The sequence below is a fragment of the Volvox carteri genome, assembly GCF_000143455.1.
Source record: "Volvox carteri f. nagariensis unplaced genomic scaffold VOLCAscaffold_8, whole genome shotgun sequence".
NCBI classification, from domain to species: domain Eukaryota; kingdom Viridiplantae; phylum Chlorophyta; class Chlorophyceae; order Chlamydomonadales; family Volvocaceae; genus Volvox; species Volvox carteri.
The window spans coordinates 148547-174168 of NW_003307551.1; the positions used below are offsets into that span (position 1 = coordinate 148547).

The 25622-nt window shown below is 57.9% G+C and overlaps 4 protein-coding genes across 4 annotated transcripts in view; 1 reads left to right on the top strand and 3 right to left on the bottom strand.

Annotated features, from left to right (window-relative positions):
* Positions 1-4115: 4115 nt before the first annotated feature.
* Positions 4116-6025, bottom strand: VOLCADRAFT_116549 (uncharacterized protein; the record flags this gene model as incomplete). The annotated part of the gene is made up of 5 exons (XM_002947932.1): positions 4116-4232; positions 4460-4604; positions 4929-5026; positions 5445-5615; positions 5734-6025. Coding segments are annotated over 5 exons (823 nt in total), but the record flags the coding sequence as incomplete, so codon positions are not given.
* Positions 6026-6382: 357 nt separating this feature from the next.
* On the top strand, positions 6383-7231 carry VOLCADRAFT_116550 (uncharacterized protein; the record flags this gene model as incomplete). The annotated part of the gene is made up of 2 exons (XM_002947787.1): positions 6383-6624; positions 7015-7231. The coding sequence occupies 2 exons, from the start codon at positions 6383-6385 to the stop codon at positions 7229-7231; spliced, it is 459 nt and encodes a 152-aa protein (XP_002947833.1).
* An 87-nt stretch (positions 7232-7318) lies between these two features.
* On the bottom strand, positions 7319-19925 carry VOLCADRAFT_103614 (uncharacterized protein). The gene is made up of 12 exons (XM_002947933.1): positions 19773-19925; positions 17771-18576; positions 17241-17650; positions 13097-13671; positions 12528-12769; positions 12079-12278; positions 11657-11774; positions 10673-11144; positions 10296-10455; positions 9711-9983; positions 8918-8948; positions 7319-7794 (listed from the first exon to the last, which is right to left on the bottom strand). The coding sequence occupies exons 1-12, from the start codon at positions 19850-19852 to the stop codon at positions 7661-7663; spliced, it is 3501 nt and encodes a 1166-aa protein (XP_002947979.1). The 5' UTR covers positions 19853-19925; the 3' UTR covers positions 7319-7660.
* Positions 19926-20414: 489 nt separating this feature from the next.
* VOLCADRAFT_88130 (uncharacterized protein) overlaps positions 20415-25622 on the bottom strand; it is a gene marked incomplete at both ends in the record, with an annotated part of 15711 nt that continues 10503 nt past the window's right edge. The window contains 11 exons of the mRNA XM_002947934.1: positions 20415-20558; positions 21046-21361; positions 21876-22030; positions 22304-22315; positions 22408-22507; positions 22804-23113; positions 23258-23332; positions 23595-23735; positions 24305-24416; positions 24631-25107; positions 25352-25441. Of these exons, the coding sequence (XP_002947980.1) occupies positions 20415-20558; positions 21046-21361; positions 21876-22030; positions 22304-22315; positions 22408-22507; positions 22804-23113; positions 23258-23332; positions 23595-23735; positions 24305-24416; positions 24631-25107; positions 25352-25441 (1932 nt within the window). The remainder of the gene's footprint in view (positions 20559-21045; positions 21362-21875; positions 22031-22303; positions 22316-22407; positions 22508-22803; positions 23114-23257; positions 23333-23594; positions 23736-24304; positions 24417-24630; positions 25108-25351; positions 25442-25622) is intronic.

Below are 25622 nucleotides of genomic sequence, written 5' to 3' on the forward strand. Positions count from 1 at the left end.
GCGGTTGCCAACCACAGCCACAGCCACGGCCACGGTGTCCGCCAGCATTGGCTCTTGCTGATCCCCGGGAGCTGTTTGCTCTCCCTTCTGTTGACAGCGAGTGCGATGCCAAGGAGGATGGGACGCGATGCAGCTTTCCGCGCGACTAGGCTGCGCCTTCAGTTGTGTAGCCGCCTTAGGTTTTGTTATGTATGTCCGTTGCGTATGTCTGTCCACGGCCGCAAGAGTCTTCTTCGATGACAGATTAGGAGTGTCGGTGTGTGACGCAGGGTTATACGTGTCGTGTGTATACGGTGCATTAGACACCATCATGATGGCCGGTGTTATAGCCTTAGCGGCGGCGGCGGCGGCGGCGGCGGTATCCGCAGCAATTGCGGTACTAGCAAAAGAGGGGCAGGCGCACCTTCCAAAATACATCCCCGCCCCCAAGTCCGTATCATTCCTGTATTATCATTCCTTTCCTTATGCGGTATGCGGAACGTGTGCCTCGGTCTCAGTCCCGCCGCGGCCGTGGTGGTTGAAGACCTGCTCGGGGGGGTGTCGTTTCCAAGAAGGCGACCTCCGGCCCGCGGCGGCCCATAAGGGGAGTAAGCGAGTAAGGACCAGGAAACACTCTGGTCACATCCTTCTTTCAGATTCTTTCTGGTGCCGGTGCCGATTGCCGCAATCTTACTAGGCCGCATGTTTCCACAAGTTGCGGGCTTTCGTGCCTCTGTCGCAAACAAGCAACGTGCTGTACTGGTGCCGTACTTGAGCTGGGCCGTACAAGCGTCAATCAATGGTATCGCGCTGTACCACGGGCTTTATACACCACCAGGTTCATTACAGGGGCTGTGAAGAAGCCTTTAAGGGAGCGCGGGAGGGGGCGTGTTGAAGTGGAAGCCGCCCCCAGCTTTTTCTACATAGGACTTGGACTTGGTCGAGCACTGAAAAGTGGAGGCCGGAGGGCCTTTCGTCGGCTTTTTGCTCAGGAGAGGAGGAGTGTGGGGTTATGATGGGAAGAAGAAATAAGAATGTACATTGTGGGAAGTGTGGAGAAGAAAGGTATAGCTGGATTGGCCCGTCGGCGCTTGCGGCCTAAGGCAAGGTGGCGGAGTCGTCGTGAAGGTGGCGGAGTGGGATGGCGGCACTATCCACCGCCTGTTGCGTGAACTGCACCGACATACATACATACATACAACCGCGCACACCCAAGCGAGTCAAAGTCACCGTACAAATGCCATTTGAAAAGTGTTTGCGAGGCGAGTGTGGTGGGTAGTGCCGCCGGGGGTTCTCACCCAGCAGCGGCAGAGCGTGCGTGTGTGGCTGGCTGGCTGGTCGGCAGAATGGTGGGAGGGGGCGAGCAGGTGAGGAGAAGGCGCGCGATCGGGACGGGTGCCTGTCACTGCATTGCGAGGTTGTGGCAGGAGGTCCTGCGTGTATGCATGTATGTAGGCAGATAGAGAGGCAGGCTTAGGTTCGCAAGCTGTATGTGCACGCCTGCATGTGGGCGATAGGCGTGTAAGGCAGACAGGCAGGGGCAGCCCGGTCTGCCAGGTAGGTGGGCTGGCAGTAAGGTCAATAGCTGCAGAGATTAATTTATAAGTTCCGCCCAAGTGGGGAGGGCGTTGTCCGTAAAACCTGGAGGTCCATAGATAACAGAACAGTAGAGAGGTCTAGTCAGAGGCAGACGGCGACAGCAATTGGGCAGTTCAGGTACAGTTCAGGCAGGAGGGCTCATTCCTTTTTCGCGTGCGCGAGTTTATGCAGGTTTGTCAAGCTCTGGATGTAGCTTTGGCATGGTCGGGTATGTGCCATTTCCGCGTTCAGGCTTGGACTTCTTGGCGGCCCGTATGGCCAGAGGTGTTGTCACCGTCGTTTGGTGGGTCCCTTTCCCCCCTTTTTCATTCCTGCTGCCTTCCAGTCTGCAGCGGTGCCCCCTTGGTGGCGGCCCTGGAAGACGGGACGAGAGCGGCAACGGTGGTGTGAAGGTCCAGTTAGGGTAATAGTCCGTGTCGCCCTACTAGCGCCCCACTCTGGGGGATTCTCATCCGCCGCGGCGGCACCGACGGCGGGAGGCCCCGGGTGCAGCGGGAGGCGCACATTGATGCGCGTTGTATAAATAGTAATTAATTAAGAAAGGTTTCGCAGAAGAAGTCTTTCCAGTTCAACTTTGGGCAACCCGGGAAGAGCGGTCTGCGACATGAAAATGGAAGGTTTGGAAGCTACAAGAAGCTAGAATGCACCATCGCCTGGGGTGTATGGGGTGAGCTTGGTGAAGGCAAATATCGTCGCCACGGAGCAGTCGCCACCAAGTATACCGGCGGCGCGAAGTTATACGTGCCGCCGTCATCTGCAGGCAGCATCCGCGGTTGCTGGTGTGGATTGTGCTGCGCGGTGCGGAGGCGTGTTAGGAACATCCCTATGACCACAAACACTAAGAGCACCCCACCATCACCGTCCCAGCAGATTGGCCAACCCCGTCACAAATCCCACATCTCAAGTGGAAGCAACGGTCCAGGGGGAAAGATGAGTTGAACAGCAGTCGGCACCAGGCTCCTGGCACGGCCGGGTGCGGATATATAACGCACGACCAGGTCAATGAGATAGATATAAGATACTCGTGAGCTGATATTTGTTGCTGCCGATGATGATGAGAAAGAAGAAGCTGGTGATGCGTGCGTACGGCCGAAGGCAGTACATAGAGAAACAATGGACGGGCGGGAATTGCGCTTTAATGTATTGCCAGGACCAGAACAAGTCCCGTAAGTTCGGGGCACGGCGGCGACACTGTGTGTGCGACCATTAAGGACTGCTGCACAGGACAGCAAACATCGTTATCAGGGGCCCTGATCTGAACGCGTGGCAATGGAGTCGTCCTGCTCGTGACACCCAGCTGTCGCAGCGGGTAGGGCACGCAGACCTCCCTGTCGGTGTTGTTCAGAGGAACGCTGCCGCCGTCCCGGGTACAGGGGCCGCTTTGAGGGGGCCCTGCACGGGACTACCGCGAGCAATGTGAAGGCGGTATGCGGAGGAGGGAATTGCAGCTTTGGGCCGAGCGGGAGCTGTGGACAATTAGACACCAATGGAGTAGCATAACAGCCTCCTTCAACTCCCTTTCGGAAAGGAAATTGCTTATATTGTGCCGGCACGTGCGAGCATATCCGTAAGGAGGACTGCATCAAGCTTCCATTACACGCAATAAAAGAGAAGAGGGCTGTACCGCGGAGGATGATCCGCGATGAACTTGCCGTTGAGAAGGCAGACACACCAGCCATCCCTCCAAATGAGGTCTCGCCCCTCTTCACTCCCGCTCGCTACCCCTGCCCCGCCTCCTGCCCCTCTTCCCCCCCCCCCCCCCCACACACACACACACGCGTGGCTTTCCCCCTCCTCCCGGGTGATTTCCCCCTTGCACTGCACCGCACTGCACTGCAGGAAGCAACTCCGCGCATTAGTGACGCTATTCCGGACCATCAAGCAGCTGTGCCTGCCGCCATCGCGTCCCCTTCCCCGCCTCCCGGCTGCTCCTGTTTCTGCCGCTGCTGCTGTTGCCGCCGCTCCAGTTCCGCCTTCATGGCCGCCGCGACGCGTTCGTCGTCCCGGCCCATGACCAGCCCTCCCTGGCGCACCACGCCGCCCACCGCAGCCCCCAGCAGCCACATCGCAAGAGCCGCAGCCTTCAGCACCAGCTGTCCCGACACCCACAGCGCCGCGCCGCCCAGGAAGAGGGAGAGGAAGAAGGCGCTGAAGACGGCCGCGGCGGTGACGGAGGTGCGCTGCAGCCCCACTTGGTCCATCCCTGAGAGCGCGCGGGCAGCATTCAGACTTTCAGAGCAGTGCGGGTGGCAGTAGGATTCCGGCGGGAAGGAGGTGGGCCGGGTTGAAGAGGCAGCGAGGTGGGGTAGGGAAATGGCAGCTAAAGGTTTGGGGCCCCGTGTCACGCGGAGCGAGCGTCTCGCGTTGTGGGGTGCCAGGGTTGCATCGCCAAGAGCTCCTCTAAGAGTGCCGAATGCAAAAACAAGCTCCCCTCTGAAACCCGACCAGATGATACACAATACCACTAGGACTACTTGAGGTTTGGGAAAGAGGGCCGGGAGCCCCTCCACCTCCTCCACCTCCTCCACCCCTCCCACCTGCTTCATCCGCGGCACCGCCCCGAGTGAACACGAAGAGGGAGCCCCGACTGCCCCTACCCAGCCTGACGCGCTCATCCAGGTAGGTGGTGGTTAGGACCACGGAGCTGAACCGGCCTGCGAGTGTGTGTGTGGGGGGGGGAGGCGGTGTGTAAGTGGCGGGGTGAGGAGGGGAGGCGCCGGGCGCGGTCGTTAACATGGCTGTGCATGACAGTTATCGGGAACATACACACGCACACATATTGGGGTTCTGAAAGGGCCCATTGAGGTTAGGCAGAAGGGATTTCCTACACAGGCGCCTTCTTTTGTCCCCCCTTCCCCCCCTCCCCCCCTCCCTTCCATACCTATCTTGAGGTGCAACCTGTTTGCGATGCTGAGCATGGGCGGCTCGAACAGCACCTGCACCGTGTCGCCCGTATCCCCCTGGGGCAGTACCTTGCCCCGCAGACCCACGTAGCCAGGAAGGAAGCCGAACAACCGGAACTCCACCTGCGGGGGGGTTGGGGGGAGAGGGCGGGAGAGGCAGGATTGGGGTGCGGGCTTGCGTGTGCGTGTGTCCGTGTGCATGCGGACGGGTTGGCTGGGGATGAGTTGGGTTGGGAACATGTAGTAGCCGGCACACCGTACGGCACCGTGAATAACTACAACTACGCGCCAAGCATGTACACTATCATCTTGAGAGGTCTTTACAGCGGCCAGCTATTACAGAACAGCCACCTAGCCGCCCCACCTGCCACCTAGCTCTCTCGCCCACCCCGGCACACATCTTATCACCCCCTCATCCACCCCCTCACCTCCAACCCAACACCGCACCTTGTTCGTGGCGAGGTCGGGCTTCAACACGCTCTGAAACAGTCCGGCGGTCCGGAACAGCGCCCGACCAATGCGACCGCGGAAACGACCACCGGCGGCTGCAGCCACCCAGACAGCGGAAGACGTGCATGCAGCACAGGGGGCCCGAGAGGGGTGTGTGGATGGGCGTGATCGGGGACTGGCTTTGAGAGGAGGGTCGCCTCCCTCTCTCCCTAACATGCCTAAGATGGCCTTCACTCGCCAGCCTCCTCCCACCCACCTACCCCGGACTTCCCTGTAGAGCCGTCCCCAGGTCGCAACGTAGATGTGTCCCCCTCCGCTGTGTTGAGAGGCCCCCGCTGCTAATCTCTCACTCGCACATCCACCATTGACTGCACCATAAACGCCCAACCCAGTCCAACCCAATCCAGCCCAGTCCAACCCAGTCCAACCTAGTCCAACCCAATCCAGCCCAGTCCAACCCAGTCCAACCCAGTCCAGTCCAGTCCAACCCGGCGCCCCCAGTGTCCCACTTACGCTCTCCGTGCTCCTGCGACTTGCCCACTGAGGTGTAAGCCACGTTGTAGTTCCCCCACAGCAGCGGGTTGTCCAGAGGCCGGGGCTGCTGAGCCGCCCCCAGCACCTCAAGCCGCTCCAGGAGGGCGTCCACGTGGGCGCGGGCCTGGGGGCTGATCTGGAGGCCGCTATCTAAGGGGGAAGGAGAGGAGAGGGAATGAGGGGGTTGCCGCGGAGTTGGATGTAGGAGCTGTGCAGGGCAGGGCAGGGCGTTTTTTCTTTGATGGTGATGTGTGTTATGTAAACTGACCCGTGCCCTCGATGGTCTTGAGGACTTGGTCCACGAGCTGGCGTGCTTCATCGGCCGAGCTTGACGGTTGAGGGACCGTCTCCGCTGGCGCCGGGCTGACTGCAGCGCTAGATGCTGCTGGTGTGCAGGGATCTGCGACAAGAGCTTTGGACGTATTGCCGCTGCTGGTGCTGCAGACGGGCGTGCTGCGATGGTGGCCGTTCGGTAACCTGGCGTATAGCTTTGCACGTGCAGGCTGGAACTCCTGGTGCGCCCCAAACGTTGCACGTCTGCATTGCCGCAGGCTTAACATGCTGCTGCAAGTGATTACGGTCAAGTAGTTGGGTTCTGCAACTCGTACCCGGTCTTGTACCGTGTGAGCGCCTCAAAATCGAGTTAACGATTATAAATTAACACGACAAAAATGCAGGCATCATCACCAACGTCAACCGTAACCACGCAATTCATAGAAAAAATATCAGATTTGTTACAGTAAGCACAGCCCACGGTTTCGGAGCTTCAAAATTTTCTATTTCAATCTGTCAAGAAAAGTTCATCACACCATAACTGGCTTGACTTGCAAACATCGCGCAGAGATCTAGGTTATTACTCACACTTGCTTATTATTGTTTAAGTTTGTTCATTCCTTGCTAACCGGCCTCTCGGAACCATGAAACCCGGATTCGGGGGTAAGAAGAACAAAAAGAAGAAGCAGAAGAAGGCAAAATCCAAAAAGAATGCTGATGCAACCATGGAGGATGCCGGAGCTATGTCGTCGGACGACGGCATCGACTACACCGTTCCCAAGGACACCAGCGTTACGGCGGAGCTATCGGCCAAGGATCGTCAAAAGTCCAAAATTGCTTTAAAGGCGGCGCTGAAAGTTAAAGTCGCCAAGCTGAAGCAGGCCAGGTAACGGCGGCGAACGGTGGCGGCGGTTGGAAGAGGGTCATCCTGCCCAAACAAACTGGTGTATCAGAACCCACATCCTGTATACTGCAGCGACCAATTCGATACTGTCCCGGCGCCATGACAACTTGGTCTGTAGCGCCTTCTGAGTCAGGCCCACAGCCTCAACACTCGCCTGCTACACCGACCATGCCGCATAATCCCTTTCGACGGCGGCAAGGAACCACGAACTTCGAAACCGCAGAAAAGCCACCCAGGTCGCCCAACTAGCCGAAAACCCATGTTTGTGTATTGCAAATTTACTGTATTACGGACCCGTTACACGCGGATTTCGTAGCCTGGCGATATCGGCGTTATTCTTCTTTGCCGCCTCTATGGCGTTCTCCACTGCAGGGCTAAGCTGACCAAGGTGCCAGGAAACAAGGTGCAGCGCGTGGAGGTTTCGGAAGCCAAGCAAGAGGCCCTCCTGGAGCTAAGGGAGCTCCAAAAAGACAAAACGCAGAAGAAGAAGAGCGGCAAGAAGAACAAGAACAAGAGCAGCGGCGGCGCAGCAAACGGCGGCCAGCAGACGAGAGCGGGAGCGGGGGGTGAGGCCATGGATGCGGATTAAGCAGCCGAACGCGAAATGCTGACGCGTCTCTTTGGCATCGCCTCCGCACGATGACATCGAAGAAGTGTCTCTTGGTACCGCCCGGTTAGAGGTGGCATGGATGGCAACGAGGGGCGCTAACGTTGTAATCGGGAGTTGATTTTGGTTCCGTGTATCCGAGGTGGTTCATTCCAATTGCCATGTTGGAGGGAATCGGGACATCGTGGACTGATGGTGCGTTGACTATCATGAAAGCATCCGCCCGCAGCAGCGAGAGGACAGCCAACCTGGAGGGGCTGGAGGGAGTGATAAACCGTGTTTAGCGGTGTGGGACCTGTTATGGCAGAGAGAGACTCCTGACTTTGTGACTCCTGACTTGCAAGCGACTGTTATTACGCTGATTAACTGGGTGAGTGAGTGATGAATTTTTATTGTTCGGGAGCTGCTGACCTAAGTCGTCCGAACACCTGGTGAACGCTCCAGGGCGCCGACATGCACAAGCTGGGTCGCGCCGGGAATGCTGTATTCGCGATAGAGCACTGAGATGGCTGGAGTGCGGAGTGCGGCCCGCAGCTCTGTGAGTCCTTGCGGGTCGATTTCACAGGCACACACATACATACAAGCACACACATACATACAAACACACACAGACAAGACACAGAGCACCACACACAAACAGTTTGGATGCGCAATGGAACTGTACGGATTGAAGTATGAGGTCCCCGCGACCTGCATTGCGTTTATACTTAGAACTTGTGTGTTCACTTGGATATGATCATGATTGCTTATGGGTCATGGCCATTTCGTTTACCTGCAAGCATGGTGCATGTACGGGCTGCTAAAGACCAGTGCGTTACATGCGTTACTACTAAACAACCAGGGCTTAAGAAGTAGCCATGCAAATCCTATTTACGGGTAAGAATGAAAATGATTGTAAAACCGAAGCTTTCGCCTATTCATCTCCTTAACACGGTGCGCCTGGCGCGCTGTTGCAGACACGCAAGGCAGGGGCAAGACGTGGCAACACAGCCAACGGACAACTGAACCAACTGACGCCAGTACAACCGTAGTAGGGCAGACAGGGCACCTCTCCGCGTTAACGAGCGTGGGACTTCCCAAATTTCTGCGCTGTCGAGTCCCCGGAGATGGATGATGAGGGAAATGGAAGGTAGTGCATTTCTGAAGCTCAAAGCAAATTGATAAAATCCTTCGCCAAGCATAGCTGCATGCTGCTGCTACTTCAGGGCGCTGTAGCGGGAGGGCTGCATGGAAAGCGCTTTCCGGTTGTTCATAAAACGCCTGCCTGACGGTTCGGATTGCGGCATTTGATTCGTTAAGAAAAGTCGCTTGTGCTTGTGTTCATTCCTCTAGCCCGGGTCTGCGGATCCCAGTGTTGCGGCAGTAAGGGAAGCCTGCCAAGCTGTCCCCCTGCCGCCCCTCCTCGCCTCTCTATAGTCCATTTCAGCCTGAGGCTAGGCTGCTGTTGTGGAGGTCGGTGCGTGTTGATGCATACATTCATAATAGTAGTAAGAATATACTAGTGAACTCGCTAGTATTTCAAGAGTTTAAGTCCGTACACACCTTTCCAAACATGTTACAGGGGAGTAAGTTGCCTCATGAGGCAATCCGTTAGCACTTGGCGAAGTACGGGACAGTTGCTGGTCACGTGCGCTCCCCCCGGCCGCATCACCACCTCTCCTTCCGTACCGTCGTCCAGAACCACCCGGACACACACACGCTGCAGTGCGGCGGGAAGAGGGGAGCGGTGACTGGGGGATTGGGTGGGCGGGGGAGCTTCAGGCGGGCTGTTCACGTGTAACGACTCAAAGATAGTAGCATGCAGAAGCGCAAACTAAAAAACGTGTTTGATTCCCCCCCCTGACGAACCTGCACCAGTAAAAAGCGGAAAGCGGTTGTCGGCGGCGGAGCGAGAGGTGGGAAGGGGAGGATGAGGGATCTGGAAGACCGGCCGGCCGCCGCCAGACATCAAGAGAAGACAACACAGCCCCGAAACAAAAATCACACACATGGTGGGGAAAGTAATCCACTGTCCCGTACTCGCACACGGGGGGGAGCCAATCATAGTTTCCCCCCCCCCCCGCACCTCTTTTAGCGTGCGTGTTCCGCCCTCTCCCCAGTAGCGGCGACACCCCCCTAGGTCACATGCAAATATCGTGCCAGTCCGCTCCCCCCAAAGCTCCTCAAAAAGGGAAAGCCCCCAGAACCCGCCCACCCCCACTGTCCACTACTCCCCTACCAGAGCCCCCCAAACCCCCCAAACCCGAAGCTGGCCTCATTCGCCCCCATGGCAAAGGCACCAGCTGCAGCGCTCCTCACTATCTCCCAAGCACTGCACAGACCTAGACAGGTGTGTACGAAACGTGTATATGTAGTACACGACACGAGTACATTTCCGTCTGCTAGCATGTACAGCAAGCAGTACAAGGGGTGTACAGGAGGTTCATCAAGTACACCGGGCTCCCGGACTGTGTGTGCCTACCTGCACATCTGTAGATCCGGCAGATTCCATTCTGACTCGCGTGATGCCGTGACCAGCAAGAGCTTCCAGCAGCGGCCCCAGCGCCGGCTGCCCCGGCGTCGCCGTCGACGTCTCTGCCGCCGCCAGCAGCAGCAGTTGGTCAGCCGCCACGGTGCCGCCGGCCGTCAGCGCTGCCGCCGCCGCCACGGAGTCGGCGCTGGCGGCGCCGCCGGGCACTGGGTCGGCGTGCCAGGCGCCGTCTCGAAACACCATCAGGCAGTTCAGACGGGCGAGCTGCGGCAACAACAACAGCGGAGGTACGAAGAGTAAGACAAGTTGTACGACAAGAACGACCATCGGAGGAAAAGCAGCAGCAGCAATCCAACTGCTGCTACTGCTGCCACCAGGTACAAGTTCGGCACAAGAGCAGGGCGTTTTTTCACAGATTACAAGTTACTGTTGCTGTTGCTACCGGGCCCCAATCGCCTGTGACGGCGTGCCTGTGTCGATGTGCTTAACCCAACCCTGCGAGAGCACACACACACACACCGAGAGCTTCGTTCGCCAATGGTTCGCCTTACCCCCCACCCCCCACCAGTACCGCACCTGCAGTCCGGGTCCCCCCTGGAGCCATTGCAGCCGCTGCAGCAACTCTGAGGACACCATCGCGCTGTGTACGTTGCGCGGCAGCGTTACCCGGGCCTGATGCAACCAGTCGTACGGTACGACAGTCTCACGTGCCAGCGGCGGCAGCAGCGGTAGCTCACTGCGCGAGTTTCAATGGGCGCCGCGGGGAGATTAGCTGCAAAGAGTGTGCGGTTGTCTCAGGGAGTGAGCGAGCGAGGAGGGGGTGATCCAGTACTGTTAGGGTTTGCTGGGGAGTACGGCAGCTCCTCACCACTGGACCACAGCATTACCCCGCACTTCATGCTGCATCTCCCCCCATCACCCCTTTAGTACCTTTACCTCACCTCCCGCCTCACCGGGTGGTGGTGCCCTGATGTGACGGGGTGCCGGCGGGCATGAGGCCACCCGCCATGTGCTGTTGCGGCTGTAGCTGCTGTAGCTGCTGCAGCTGCTGGTGCTGCCGCAGTAGTGCTAGGTCCCGTTTGGTGGCTAGCAGGTGCCGCGGCTGTAGCCGGGATAGCAACTCCACGATGGAAGCTGGTGACGGACCGGCGGCGGACGCAGACTCAACGGAGGGTACGGCAGCGCTGCCGCCGCCGCCACGTAGAGGTGCACGTATAATCCGCATTCGTAGCGGCGGTGGCGGCGGCAGAGCGGAGCGCCCTAAGGTAGCGGGCTGCGCTGGCGGCGCCGCAGTAGCGGCGGCCGCTGCAGCCTTGTCGTACAACCGCTGTATGCCCCGCAGTGCCGCCGGCGGGGCCGCATGTGGGAGCAGCAGCAGGTTCCTCGGGTCGGGGCCGAAGCGCAACAGCAGCTCCAATGCAGGCCCTGTACGGAATTACGGCAGCAGGAACACAAAACGCACCTTGGCACGGTTACGACGCCGATGAGGCGCACGCCCACACCCACAAAATGGCGGCATTGCACCCACCATCACAATAAGCCGACCCGCATGTGAAGCCATCTGAAGGATCCCATCACTCCTCGGGAATTTCTTTTTGAAAGAAAATCAAGTGTGTCAACTGGAGGTACGGGACCCGGCCACTCCACAGCCTTACATAAACACAGACGTACATACACACATACACACAGACATATACATAGAGGCCGCACATGGAGCTGAGCAGCAATGGAACGCAGCTGCTGGGTCTCAGCTCCCAGCCACCAGGTCGCCGCCGCCGCCGCCACCGCTGAAGCGCCTCTTGGCCCCATCCACGACAGGTCTGGCGAGATGGAAGATGGTGAGACGTACGACACGACACCGCACGACACCACCCGTACATGCGGTCTTCCCCCACACATCATCACCCACTACCGGCCCCCCGGTAGTTATCACCCACCCCCCCGATATGAGAGGGAATCCGCCGCCGCCAGCGCCACCACCCGAGGGCATCCGGCTGCCAGGCAGCGCTGCACCTCCGGGTCCTGCAGCGAGCTGCCCACCACCAGTCGACCAGCCTGCACACAGCAGGGAGGAGGGGGGAAAGAAAAGGAGGAAATGGGGCTCCAACGGAATCAATGATGGACAGACATACATGACGACTTCTGGGGCAATATATCCCACAGCTCACCGTAAAACCCCACCGCCATCTGCAGCCAGCAAGACAGCCCCGACCCCACACGACCATGAACACACACACACACACACACACACGGCAACCCCTCACGAACAACTCCCAAACCAGGTCCTCAACTCACGCCTGCCTCTCCCCCCACCCAACAAGAACAACAATAACAACAACCACACGACTCCTGTACGAACCTGCATCAGTGCGTCGAACGCAAAGGGGTGTTGCGGCACGTACACCGCTGCTTGGCGCTCTGGGGCCAGCGACTCCAGGGAGACGGAAGCCAGCGCCAGGCTGGTTCCGGAACGGGGCCCTATGTACATCAGCGGTACGTGGGGCAGGTCTGCTGACGTCAGCGCCCCTGCCAAACCCTCCAACAGCTCCCATGCCTCACCTGCGGCCGACCCAACAGCGGGAGGGCGAGGGGGAACACCAGGGCCAGGGGGGTTATGGGGGAGATGCGAGGTGGCGTCTTCAGCACAGCTCCACGTATTCGTGAGTGTACGGCACTTCATTTGTACGACGAACTCATTGGAGGATCTTAGCGTTACCCAAAGCACACATCTCCCCTCCCCTACTCCCCTTTTTGGCAATCTGCCCCTCACAACCCCCCACAGACCCCATCCAAGGAAAGCCCGCTTACCGGTAGGGTACACGGGTATGAGACAGCTGCCCCCCCCAACAACCGCCCGGAGCACCTCCTCCTTCACTCTCTGGTGGTGGTGGTGGTGGTGGTATTGGGGCGGCCGGGAAGGGGGAAAGGGCGCCAGGCAGTCAGGACCGAGAATGAGGGCGTCAGGTGCGGACACCAGGTTCAGCGGCATCGGCGGCGCAAAGGGGTGCGCGGCAGCGGCATCTGGAAGGTAGAGCACCGTACGACAGCGCCTGTTGCGGGGTAGGATGACGTGCGGTCGCCGTACAGAGGTGCCGAGTGGAAGCAACGGCACGGGAATGGGGCAAATTAGGTTACGGATGTGAGTTGACCCCGGGGGTTAGATCGGGGGAGTTAAGGGGAGTACACGTGCATGTGTGTATGTATGTTTGTGTGTGTTTGTGTGTGCGTATGTGTGTGTATGTGTGTGTTGAGGATGTTCATGAGTACAGGCATGTATTTGGATTACTTGTAAGCAGGGGATACCGGTGTCCACGTCATCACTCATCCCCCCCCACCGTGAAATCCCCCACTTGCCCCACCCCCTGGGGACGACTCACTCACTGCCATCCGCAATCTGCCACACTGCCCTGCCAAAGCCGCTGCCGGAAGAGTACGCCACCGCCGTGAGCTCGTACGAATCCAGTGGCACCACCTGACCGTACCGTACGGGCCGTACACGGTCCAGGCAATACCGTACAGCACGCCAGGGAGCCCGGTGCCGCCAGCAAGTGGCCAGAAGGGCCTCCTGCGCGTCAGACAGGGGCTCCCAGCCCAGGTCAACACTTCGCGGCAGTGGCGGCGGCGGCTGGCGGCGCGGCGGCGGCCCCGCCACCGACACCGTTGCCGCCGCCGCCTCCTCCGCGGCAAGCCGCTCAGCCGCCAGCTGCTCGGCTGCATCTAGCGCTGCCTGGGTGCTGTACACGGGGCCACGGATAGGGCCCATATGGTGCCAGGCAGCTCCGGGAAACCACCCGGAGTCGGTAGCAGCAGCAGCAGCAGCACTCCCGCCGCGGTTGTCGGCCCCGTTGTACGAGTCGATGTCGTACGCATTGGGTTGTAGAAGGTACGGCAGCGCCAAGAGTGCCTCAGGGCTGCTAATGAGGGCTGCGTGAATCTCCAGGGTTTGCAGCAACTGGCCGAGCAGAGCAAAAGTATGCGTGCGTGTGTGCGTGGTTTTGGGATTAAAACACTACGGTGTGTGAGCACATGACAGCGAATGGGCGGGAGAACGTTATTCGTTAACGAGATGAAGGTGGCAAGGGCGCCAGAAAGACCGAAGGGGTGGAGAAGCCACTCGCACAGGCCGTACATGCAATGGAGCACTGTTTTAGGTATATGCAGTTATTGACATGCATTCCCAAAACAACTTTCCGGCAATCTAAGGAGGACTACGCGCACCCGAGCAGAAAGCGCATGCAGCCCGGCACGTGTGGCTGATAGCCCCCAGTGGGAAGATGCGGACGTAACATTTGGGTTGCCGGGGCCCAGCCGGCAACCCGACCCACTTTGCTTGCCTTAGTAGGACATTTTTTATGTCCTACCCTACATTTTTATGTCCGACCCACGGGTCGCTGCAAGGTCCTTTTTCATTTGGTTGATGACCTGCCAACTTGTGCAGTGCTCCATTTGCTTCCATGCAATGTGATCACTGCGTCCCGCGCTTTGGACATTTCCTGGCCCATTATCGCGCATTACGTCTTCGGATGCCAGGTTCTGCGGATCCACGGATCCACGATGCTGCGTTCCCACCCTCACCCTCACCCTTACCGGTACGAATGGCGCCAAATCCACAAGGCTGTGCGTTGAACAGACATTCAGATTGACATCGGCATGGTCACCTCTATAGAGCCTTTCAGCGGAAGTCCGTGGGGCATCTGAAGGCGGGTGCGCTTTGTCCGATGGTCCAAGAGTAGCATCCAGTATAGGTATTGGCGCATTGGTGGAAGGACAGCTGCCTGATGCGCATGTAGTGGAGGATACATCGATAGACGCAGCTGCCGCGGCACCGTCCGCCGCTGAAGCTGCTGCTGCTGAAGCAGCAGCCGGAGCATTGCCGACGTGACCACTGCCGCTGGGTCCTGAGGTAGCTTGTTCATCATCAAGGGCGCCGATAGCGCATAATGATGAGTAAAGGGGCGTCGCGCAATCGAGGAGAATGTTGGCTTTGCGGAAGCGCAGCACGATGCAGCGACATGGCCCCGTACCGACGCAAATCTGCGAGACAGTTGCACGCCGGGTTATGCAATCAACGACTATTTCTTCCATTAAGATACATCTGTTGGCCAGTTCGTCAGATCAGTTTGAAAAATAATATTTGGCTTTTGCCGACTCACTATTTTCATGCGCCGCTTCTGCTCTGATTGCCTTACGATTCGTATGAAACTACAGTCATCGCAATAAAGGTGGGGATCAGATCTGTACACTGCCTTATGTTGATGGTGTCTTAGTAATGTGGAATAGGAACAGTGCTCCGGAACTTACGGTTGATAATACCCTATACGAATGTGCCAACAAGCCTCTTGACTAATTTGTGGAGGCGTGTGTCCGGTAGATACTCAGTTTTGGCCTGTTTTACGTAGTCCGGCTTGTCCCCTCCTGCGCCCCGCACATCGTGGGGTGCAGTCAATGCATCGATGATCCTTTTGCCCTGGCCGCGGTGTTTTGCATTTTTGTCTTAATGGTTTGTTGATGGATTCCGGATCCGCGTAGTATTTAGGCCAGATCGGTCTGCTCTGTCGTTAATCAGGCACCCCGAAGGGTGCCCGCTGTGTGTCCCTTGCTTTATGAACATCCGCCTATGTAGCCCCATCCGCGGCCTACTGGAGGCATGGCCCCTTCGTGGTTGATAGAGAAGGCTCTTCGTCTGAGTCTTCGACACCTCCAAGCTCGGGTTTAGACGTCAATTAAATTGAATTTTCGGCCTGGAACTGGACCCCTAGCTTGGCACAGGGGCTGGGAATCAGTTGCCCTTGCCCGACTTAAAATGTCACGCTGCTCAACTAACTGATATTCACTATTCCTATCGAGGCGAAAGGTGAATCGCGAGTGGTCAGTAGAAATTAGGGGTGAAAATGTTAGGACCTTTAGGACGCGTGGGTAGATCGTCTTGTTGCGTTACGTTTAAGCACCAACAACAATGATCCATGACAATTATCTTTTTGACAGGCGTTGGTGGCCCCAAAAACTGCCTTGGAGGAAATGCGTGTGCTATTCCTTTGTACAAAACAGCAAATACTATGCGGCCAATCGTAACATATAACGTAACCCCAAAGCACCTAATGCAATACAACAGTATCGCACCCGCAGCACCGACACAGCCAGCTTTCAAGATCCGGACCATGCACACGAACGGGACAATACGCTTCCCCAAGCATTCGCAGCCTGTTAAGGAAGCAACAAAGCAGCCTGCAGGCGCGAAGGCACTTGGACACAGGACATACTAAAACTTAACTCTTGCACCGGCCGAGCCGCATGGAAAGTGCAAATACGTGGTTGTGAGAACAGATATGTACGGCAGATTCAGCTAGGACTAGGATCCGCGCACGGCTTAAGAATCTGCAATATGTAACTGGGATAAAAGGACTATCACATGGTTGCCAAAACCGGATGCACATGCGCTACCCGTCCTCGGACGGAAATTATTCAGTGAATGTCAATTGGTCAAAGCCCACTATTGAAGAGGCCCGGCTAAGCTGGCCTGAGTCCGCGCGGCGGCTTCATATGAAACCCGATGAGGAACTCCGCTCGATTGCCGTACTATGCCCATCCCGTTGCAGTAACTGGCCAACGCGCGCACGCTGCGGCCCATGCAAAATACGTTAAGAGATAAGGACACGTCAGCTGTCAACATGATGGGTAGAAATTCAACCCAATACCTTCCATGAATTACCAAAAATTGGAAACGGACCCACAACAGCTACCATGCGCAGCATCCAAAGCATTTGCATCGACACAAGAATGAAGGAAAAGAAAGCAAAACGAAGGTAACGGCATGCCTACTCGCCGACGCTTCTCGCGAAAAATTTCACATTCGCGTACAGCAGCACTGTCCAGGACTATGGTTGGACCTCTGCGGCATTGTACGGAAGCCATTCAACCAGCGCCATGCGCACATGTTGGCGATCATGTAAAGGAGCTACGCCATGACGCCATCCCTAACGAAGAGTGCCAAAATCGGCCTTGAAGAAAGAAATGTAGACGTTTCTAGCGTGTCCGTGTCCATTTTAGTATGCCCTGCGCCCCACTAAGCGCAGCAAAGTCAGCCGTGCACAAACCTAAACACGTTGAAAGGCTCACCAGCACAGCAGTCTACCAGGCCATATTTACGGGCAATTATGTGTCGAGCATGCCATCTAAATTTACCGAGCCCTACATGGCAAACAATTCAAGGTGCGCAAACAAGGCCGCTCAAACTTCTACAGCACTGCACGTGCCTGAAACTTCGGGACAAGTCAGGTAACTGTGCTTATCGCCCCGGCCCTGAACCACGGGAGGCCCAGGAAGCTCTAATACCTCTGGTCCTGTCGTGTATCATGTTCGGCTCGTCTACCGCATACTGCCCCGGATACTGTACGTGTAATTATGCGTCATTTTTCATTGACGGCCTCAGACCAATTATAAACCCGAAATCCGCGGCATGTTGGGCTTCGCAAGACGCTTCCCAAGCGGCGGTGGAGGAACCTTTGGATTCACCATTCCTACCGATGCCTCTGCTTGAGCGTCCGCCTTGGCGGGTGACACCGGCGGCGACCCCGCAAGGGCATCCATTTGGGTCGCCCGCGCAAAAGCGAGGAAGCTCATCCCACTGGTGCCGATCTTCCCGCTCATACCCGCCCTGTCATTCGACCGGCTGCAGCAGCTGCTGCTGCTGCCGCCTCCCGTGGACGAAAACAGCCGTGTGGACGTGCTGACCATTGTTACGCTACCGCCGCCGCTGCTGCCGCGGCCGCTGCTGCTGCTGCCGCCTCCCGCACTGCATACTCCGCTGCCACTCAACCCTCCGAAAGCAATGCTGTCGAAGTCTAAGTTGTTGCTGTTGCTTCCACTGCTCCCACCGCAGCTGCTGCGTCCGCCGCCAATGCTGACCCGAACTCTGTGGCCGATGGACTCGTCTGAAAGGAGCGAAAGCGAGTACGCGGAGGCGAGGGAGTCAAAAGAGCAAAGAAGGCTCCTAGATGAGGTGGGGTTCCTTGAGGGAGGCGGGGGGGTTCCAGGTGTGAAGGGCCCGGTACCTCCGACATTGGCGCCGCCGCTGGATTTCGATCTTGCCTCGATCTCCGCCGCTCGAAGCAACACTGACGTGGGGTTGGCGCGGCGTAGAGAGGGTGAAGCGCCCAAGATTGTAAACGGAGACACACAAGATTCACAGGTATTGGGGGGGTCGGCGCTGTCGACAGCACGCGGGGTCGTGAACTTCATTTGCTGTTCACCAGCAGGCGCCCCGGCATCGGCAAGTGCACTGAGGTAGCAGGAAAGCCCAGAGGCTGCTGACCCACGCTCGCCCAGCTGCTCGCCCTCTCCACGCTGTGAACTCTCCAGTAGCTCGCGATGCTGCTCCTTTCGCTGCGCTTGCTCCTTGCAACCGGCCGACTTTTGCACTTCCAGCGGCATATTCTTTGGTATTTGCTCACTCCGGTGGAATGGCCGGTGCTGCAGCGGCGTTCGCGGTGGTGGCGGGGGCAATGGCAGCGGCGAGGCCTTGCAGGATGCCGGCAGCAATCGTTGTTGCGGTGACCGCAGCACGTTCAGCTGTGACACTGGTGCCACCTTGCAGCACGCTGGTTGTGGTTGCTGTCGCGGAGATTGCAGTCGTCGGGGTGACGGCAGCGCCAATTTCGCGGCCGCTACTGGGCTGCGTGGAGGTCTAATACTGCTGCTGTTGACTCTTGGGCTGGACGCTAGTGGCCGTGGCAGGGAGGCGCCACAACCTGGTGCTTGAGGCAAGCGCGAAATGCTGATGCTGCCAGTAGTGGAGGCAGAGCTGGCGCTGCTGCCAGTGGCCGGGGGGACATCTAGGGATGCTCGGCGCACGTGGCCTCTCTGGGATGAGGTACCGGTCAGGCGGCGGGAGCAGGGAGTTAATCCGGTGGGAGAGACAGGGATACGTGAAAAAGAAGTGCCAGACGTAACGGGACGTATTGGGGAGGGGCAGCGGCGAGGTGGAGAGAGAGAGGGACTGGAGGTCGGGGGTGGCCTTCTTGCGGGGCTGGGAGGCGCCGGGGTTGCTATCGCAATCGGGGGCACCATACGTCCCGGAGTGTCCAGCGTGTCTGGGGTGCTGTCCTTGGGGAGTGAGGTGAGCACCTGCTGAAGGTCAAAAGCGGCGGGAACAAAAGGCATAAAAGTTGCTGACGGAGCAAGGTTGAGCGGCTGTTGTTAACTGAGGTAAGTGGGTTTGGAGCCGTGCGTCCACGCGATTTACAGAAACACAAAGACCTGGTTATCAAAGGAAAGCATCTTTGTGCGGGCACATTTGGCATGTAAGCGTGGCAGCACGGTAACCATGTTGCGAGCCGCACGGGACTAAGCATGGCGATTGATAGGTTGACGAGCTGTAGCCCGAGGTGCTTTGAATATCAGGAACAGCATGTTATGGCTTGGAGCGTGAGGACGTGAAACGAGGCCCGCATGCATATGCCCTAGGTCGGCGAGCGCAGGTTGATTTCTAACCTTCGGAAGAACCGAGACACTAGCCCATGGGGCCAATGGTAGATAGAAGGGGTCCACCAGTTCCTCATTGAGCGCGCTTGGGGGACACGGTAAGCAGATGTCCAATCCATCCCACAGGGTCGTCGCATCCTAGAAAGTCAGCCGGTGAAAGGGAGAGCCAAACGAAAATGGCGTTACTAGGTATACCAGTGAGCTTGAAACGAACTGAATGCACCTAACAATCTGTATCATTGTCAGGGGAAAATGTTAACTGTAACCCAAAATAACCCCCCGACCACGACGGATCACCTCTTGCTCCGTATGCTCTTGCCCGTTCTGTGGGATCAGAATACAGCTTGGCCCGGAAACATCAAGCCTGCATCGGCAGAGGTCACAAGCAAGCTCTTTATTCGTAAACTACAGCTTCGGTAAGAAAGGTTGACAGTGGCCGTCCCGACCTCAACAATCCATAGAAGCTTCTTGTCCCATACTCACTATATACAAGAAATAGCAACAACTATGAGTTGTGATCAGGCCAAGGGACCCCACTGAGCGCCCTGGGCCGCCTTCGCCATCCCTCCTTACCGGCGCTTCACCTTGAGCAGTAGATGACACAGTATAATTATAGCTACAGCAATTAGTACCGCAGCATCCTGCAAGTCCATATTGTACCAGGTAAAGTATTCCTAAAAGTCAACGCTTTGGACAAGGGCTTGTATCCAAGGCGATAGATGGCCGTCACATTTCTCGTTGTCAAACAGCAGACAAACAGCAGTTGCAGCCAATTCCCAGAAAGGCAAAGCGTTTCTTCTGAGCGTCACCTTTTTCCCGCCTGGGCCTTATGTCAACCTGTTGCACATATTCTCAATACGCCTCCAGCAGCAGATTGCTGCATTCCTACTATCTCACAATATCGCGTGTTTATACCTTTGCAGATTGATTGGGTCACCGGGCAAAGGGTCATCTGACATCGCCCAAGGGCTCCGTTACAGTACAGGATCTTGTTCAATTAAATCGCCTTAAATGTGAAATATGTGCACACGAGCGTTCTCTATGACCGCAGACGCTTGTCCTTCCGTAACCAAGATTCAAGCATGAGGAGGCCTCTACAATCATAGCTGTGACATAAAGTTCTCAGGATATATTAATCTTTCGCCAGATTCCCTCCCTGCCAATCCATCTCTATACCCGATACTACACTACGCTCATGCCAAGCATCGTGCTCAACTAGTGCCGGCTCGGCTCCACAAGCGGGTCCCGAAACTTGCACTGCTCCCTGTCGTATTCCAGCGTGTAATCACCTTGCGCCCCACTGGTTTTGTTACGCGCCTGCATTATCGCACCGGTGGACAAATAAACAACATACGAACCCTGAAAAACGAGAGGACGGGAAGTGGGTACGGAGAGCGAGGCACGCCTCGAAACCGCATTCCCCTTCCCAGCGGAAGCCTCGGCTGCGGCCCCTCTCTGCTCCAGCTTTGGTGTGCGACCTCCGCACCTGTTTTCCCCATGAAATCCATCCTGAATTTCACATTTATTGTCTTGGGTCCCCAGCTTTGCATCCCTGCCCACCGATCTTCCCCGTGGCTTCGGGCTCAAATGTTTCCCACCCGCAGCGCGTAATACCACCACGTCCTCATACCTCTTACCTATTCCCCTGACGCTCTTCGCCCTTCTCAACTGTTCCAGGCCCCGGTGCTTCGTTAACCCTCGTCTCAGCACTAGTTTACCCCCTCATCAAGCCGACTCACCCGCACCACTGAAGCATGCGCATGAAGGGCGGCCCAGGTTACTTCCCCGATGTCGTCAGGCTTCGCCACCCTCCGTGTCCTCCCTTACCCCAAGCCCCTCCTCTCACCTTAAGGACTTTGATCAGCGTCTCGTTCTCGCGCCAGGGTATTTGCAACGGCTTGCCACTCCGCCCCGATGCCGCCATCTGGCGCTTCCGCAAAGCCGCGTCAATAGCCACTCGTGTGTATCTGTTACCCCGGGGTCCCCCGAGCGCGGGAAAAAGCAAGAATAGCACCCATTCGGACTCAATGCTCAGATCCAGGGGGCTAGAGAGGGGGGAGGGAAGGATTGATGCGCGCTCGTATGCACACTTGGGCCCAAGGCAGGGAGAACAGATGCTGGCAGCGGCTCTGGGGAAAAGACCACGTCTGACCAGACCCGAGCTGTGTACGGACGAGGCACGGCGGCTCCGCAGGGAGGGAGGTTGGGAGGACGCTCGGCGCACAGGAGGGGGATCGAGCCTGGTACAGCCTGACAAGACTCGGACGTGAACAGTCCAGGGAGGGAGCAGGGGGAGGGTTTATATGGCCCCGGGCGGACTAACACCACACTATCATATTACGGACCCAGACGCCCCGAGAGAGAGGGATAGAGAGAGGTGGGGATGTGGAACCCCCGAGTAACTCAACTTCTACGACCCCACACCAGACCCCATCTCCCACACGGCGCCTGTCATAGCCGAGACTTTGATGTCCCCTCTTCCCCCTTTCCCTCCCTTTTTCCCTACGTATCTCCACTTCTCCCCAATCCTCCCTCTCTCTCTCTCTCCCCCCAACAACAACACACACACACAAAACACTTTTCTTCAAGTCACGTTTCTTCTGGTGAAGATACGTGTGAGCATACGCTTGTGTGTATGTGTGGTTTACGAGTGCGTTATCCCAGCTCCCACCGCACCTGTGCACCACGATCCCCATGTCAGCCTTGTTGTACCAGTGGGCTGATCCGGATATGTCGTACATGGTGGGCGGTCCTCCGTCCCACTCTTCCATGGACTTGGGGTGCGCCACAAGCCACACATGTACCAGGTGCCGCTGAGCCCACCGCTTCACCTACCGGAAAGGCGGAGAGGGGATGGGAGGCGGGAAGGGAGGGGGATGACCTTCGGGGATTGACACACAAGAGGACTCGCACGTGACTCGCACAAGAGCATACGGCCACACCCCGAAAAGGGCAGAGGGCGGAGAAAGGGGGGAAGGAGGGGAGAGAAGAAACAGCGGCGAAGAATGGCCGGCACGTGGCAGTATGCAGGGGGTCGGGCGGCGGGAGGAAGGGCAAGCGCGACAGCGGACTGGTACGACGCCCCGCTGCTCCCCTTCCTTCACCCGCCCACTTCCCTGAGGACGGGAGGGGGGAGGAAAGCTGTTGTTAAGCATTTCCAAGTTGATGTGTAGCCGCCTCCACTCCCCTTTGAGGCCCCACATCTCACCTTGCCTAGCAGGGCGCTCACGTACTCGGTCTCGGTCTGTGCGCCCCGCCGCTGCTCCAACTCGTTGTATGGATCAATCACCAAGCCGCGAATGCCGTACCTGTCGTACACGAACATTTTTTTCGTGGCAGACGTCAGCATGGAGGGCAGCATAACCCTAGGCACCCCTCTCGCCGTCCCTCACCTCATTCCTCGGGCTACCCCCGTCCCCAACCTCAACCCCATACCCACCTCATTCCCCACTACTACTTGATGTCCGTGTTTCATCGCATGCGGTGTCTCCCCCCGTCGGATATTTCCCCCCGTACCCAGAGCCCCCCCTCTAGAGCTATATCCCCACCCCCAACCTCTCCCCAACCCACCCGCCACCCCCACAGCCCCACACACCCCGCCGACCTGTACACCGCCTGAGTGGCTCGAGCCAGCACCCAGTCAATGGTACATGGCTGGCGGGGCCCACCCGCCTCCTCCTCCTCCTCCACCACCCCGACATCCGCATCCCCCTCATCAGCTGCATCACCCTCCGCCGGGATGCCTTCGCGGCCGGCGGGCCCGGAGCGACCGCCCGCGGCTGCTACTGCGGTAAATTCGTCCGCCATGTCAGCATGTCGTATAAGTACGAAATGTTCGTTGATCCAGTTGAGGGCCTCCTGGAATTCCCCGGGGCTCATGAGGGGAAAACCCTGGGAGCTGAACATGGGCTTCTCTGTAGCCGAGGGGGGGATGGGGGGTTAGGGGGGATTGGGGGGGATTGGAGGGGGATTGGGGGGGTTCGGAAACACATTGCCGGGGAAACAGTTAAGGACGCAGCAAGGGAGGGAGGGGATTAGGAGGGAGGGAGGAAGCGTACGTGTATGATGGATAGGACCGGCAGCCAGCATCGACATCAGCAAACTCCCAGGCGGTGCGGGAGAGAAGCAACGGGCTGAGGAGGGGGTGCAGGTGCGGAGCACTGAGTGAATGGGACATGGGAAGACACGTCCGTCACACAGTCCGATCCGCCTCAACCACACGCACTTCCCCCGACCCCCTCACCCACCCCTCCCTTGACCCCCATAATCCTCAAGGTCTCCGAAGGGGCCTTATTTCGACAAACCCGACTCAAAACACAAAACCTAAGGGTCCCGCCATTACCCCATAACCCCCCGTCCGATCGCAAAACAGAAGAGGAGAATGCGAACACCCACGTGCGGCCAGTTCGATCAGGTTCTGCGCATGTCGTGTGATGCTCTTTTCAAAGCTGGCGAAAGCAATCCTCCACCCCGCCCCACTGGCCAGCTGCACGGCCAGGGCATCAAGCCAGTGGGACTTGCCGCTGTTAGGAACACCTGCGAGCGACATACATACATACATACATGTATACATACATACACATGCATATCGTACATGCAGACATCACATATCAGCTCCTCTGCCTCTAGCCTTCTCGCGGCTCAATTCAGTTAGGTGCACATACATACATACATACAGACGGAGAAGAAGATGAAGAAGAGGATGAAGGAGGCGGCAAGGGGGGGACCCGAGCCGGGTTGGGTTGGATCGGGTCGTGAAAGTGTGCGGGGCGCGCCTAGGTGGCGAGGGAAAGGGGGAAAGTCTGTTCCGTGTCGAGAGAGACGCGCTCTGGGCTGATGGGGTTGTGGAAGGGTAGTCCTAGGACAGGCCGTTCATGGCGCCGTTAAAACCCATACACACATATACATACACACACACCGCCCCAGCTCAGAGGATTAAAGCACACCCACACACCCCTCACCCCGCACACACCACACAACCCTGCCAGCTTAGTCCAGACTCCTTAAACGTTGTTTTCTGCTCCTTTGGCCCCCACTCCCCCACCCCCCCACCTTCGACACCGACCGCCAACAACCCCTAGCCCCCAACCCCTACACACGCCCACCTGTGACCACCGTGAGCTCCCCTGGAGTCACCTTGTACAGCTCGTCCAACCCGGGCCAGCCCGTGGACACACCCGCCGCAGTCTGCTCCTTGCCGTACCAGTGTTGAAGCAACTGAAACCGTCAACCACCAAATACACAAAAAGTTGTCGTGGGTGGGCGAGAAGGACCGCCAGCAGCGCGGGGGTTGGGGGGAGGCGGGTGGATGTGTTTAGTCGAAAACATGGCATCGAGTTACGGCCTATGTGCCTGTATGTATGTACGTACGTATGTATACATGTAGCGATGCATGTGTATGTGTGACTGTCTGAAAGCGCTGCGTGCGTACCTCTCCCCACAGGCCGGTGACGTCCACCAGACCCCGTACAGGGTACGGCCGGGCGGCATCCACAAGCCACCTCAGCGCCTCCCGACCATCCTCCAACAACACATCACCCGCACAGCTGCGCAGAGCCGAAACCGAACCCTCCCTCTGCAGCTGCCGCTGCTGCTGCTGCTCTTGCTGCGACGGTTGCTGTAGCTGAGCTCCCTGGGCCGGTTGCACGTACGGCATCCCTGCAGTGCCGTACGTGTACGACAAGGACGTTTGCTGCTGCATCGCCGGTATCTGCGACATCACCTCCTCCGCAAAGTCCTCTCTGAGGTAATCGGGACCGGGGTCAAAGTACTCGCCCGGGTCGGTGCCGTACGCCGGCCACGTCATCTCTAGCTGCTGCCGTGCACGGCTGCACGGCGGCAGCTCCGCCTCCTCCGCGGGCCAGCGGAGCACCCGACAACGTTCCCTTGACAGCTCCGTGGCTAGCTCCTGTGTCGGGCGATGTACGTGTATGTGTGGGTGGGGGTGTATAAGGGGAAATGTTCGTGTGTATTGAAAATAGAGAAATGGGTGGCAGGGAGATTTAGAACTAGAACGCAATGCAAAGAAATGGTGGTTGGGGGGGGGTGATGGCGGTAGGAGCACTTACAAGCGAAAAGTCCTGGTGCTAGGGGGATTTTAGGGGTTTAGGCCCTCCTCTCCACCCCTCTCCCCCTTCCCCCCCCCCCCCCACCTCCGCCAGCATCCTGCTCTCCCGTGTCTCCCTCAGCGCCAATGTCACCCGCACCATACCCCCCACCACACCGGGCTCGGGACACAGGACCTGCGCGGGAAGGGGGGGAAGAGGGCCGGGACGGCAGGGGCTCTAGCGACCTGCTAGCGACAAAGGCACCCGGGGGGGGGAGAGAAAAGCCGGCGACTGGGATTAGGACTCCAACTATGGGTTGGGGAGGTTGGGGGATGGGGGGAAGACGAACCACGAACGAGTGAAGCTGCTGCCAAGG

Bases quoted from the DNA above. Each gene is read 5' to 3' on its own strand.
- VOLCADRAFT_103614 (XM_002947933.1), bottom strand. From the start codon at position 19,852: ATGGACTTGCAGGATGCTGCGGTACTAATTGCTGTAGCTATAATTATA. The intron at 17,651-17,770 runs GTACCGGGCCCT...CGCTCCTTTCAG, and splicing joins CGGCGGCGCCAATGTCGGAG to ACGAGTCCATCGGCCACAGA. The intron at 11,775-12,078 runs GTTCGTACAGGA...TGCTGTGTGCAG, and splicing joins CGTTCGACGCACTGATGCAG to GCTGGTCGACTGGTGGTGGG.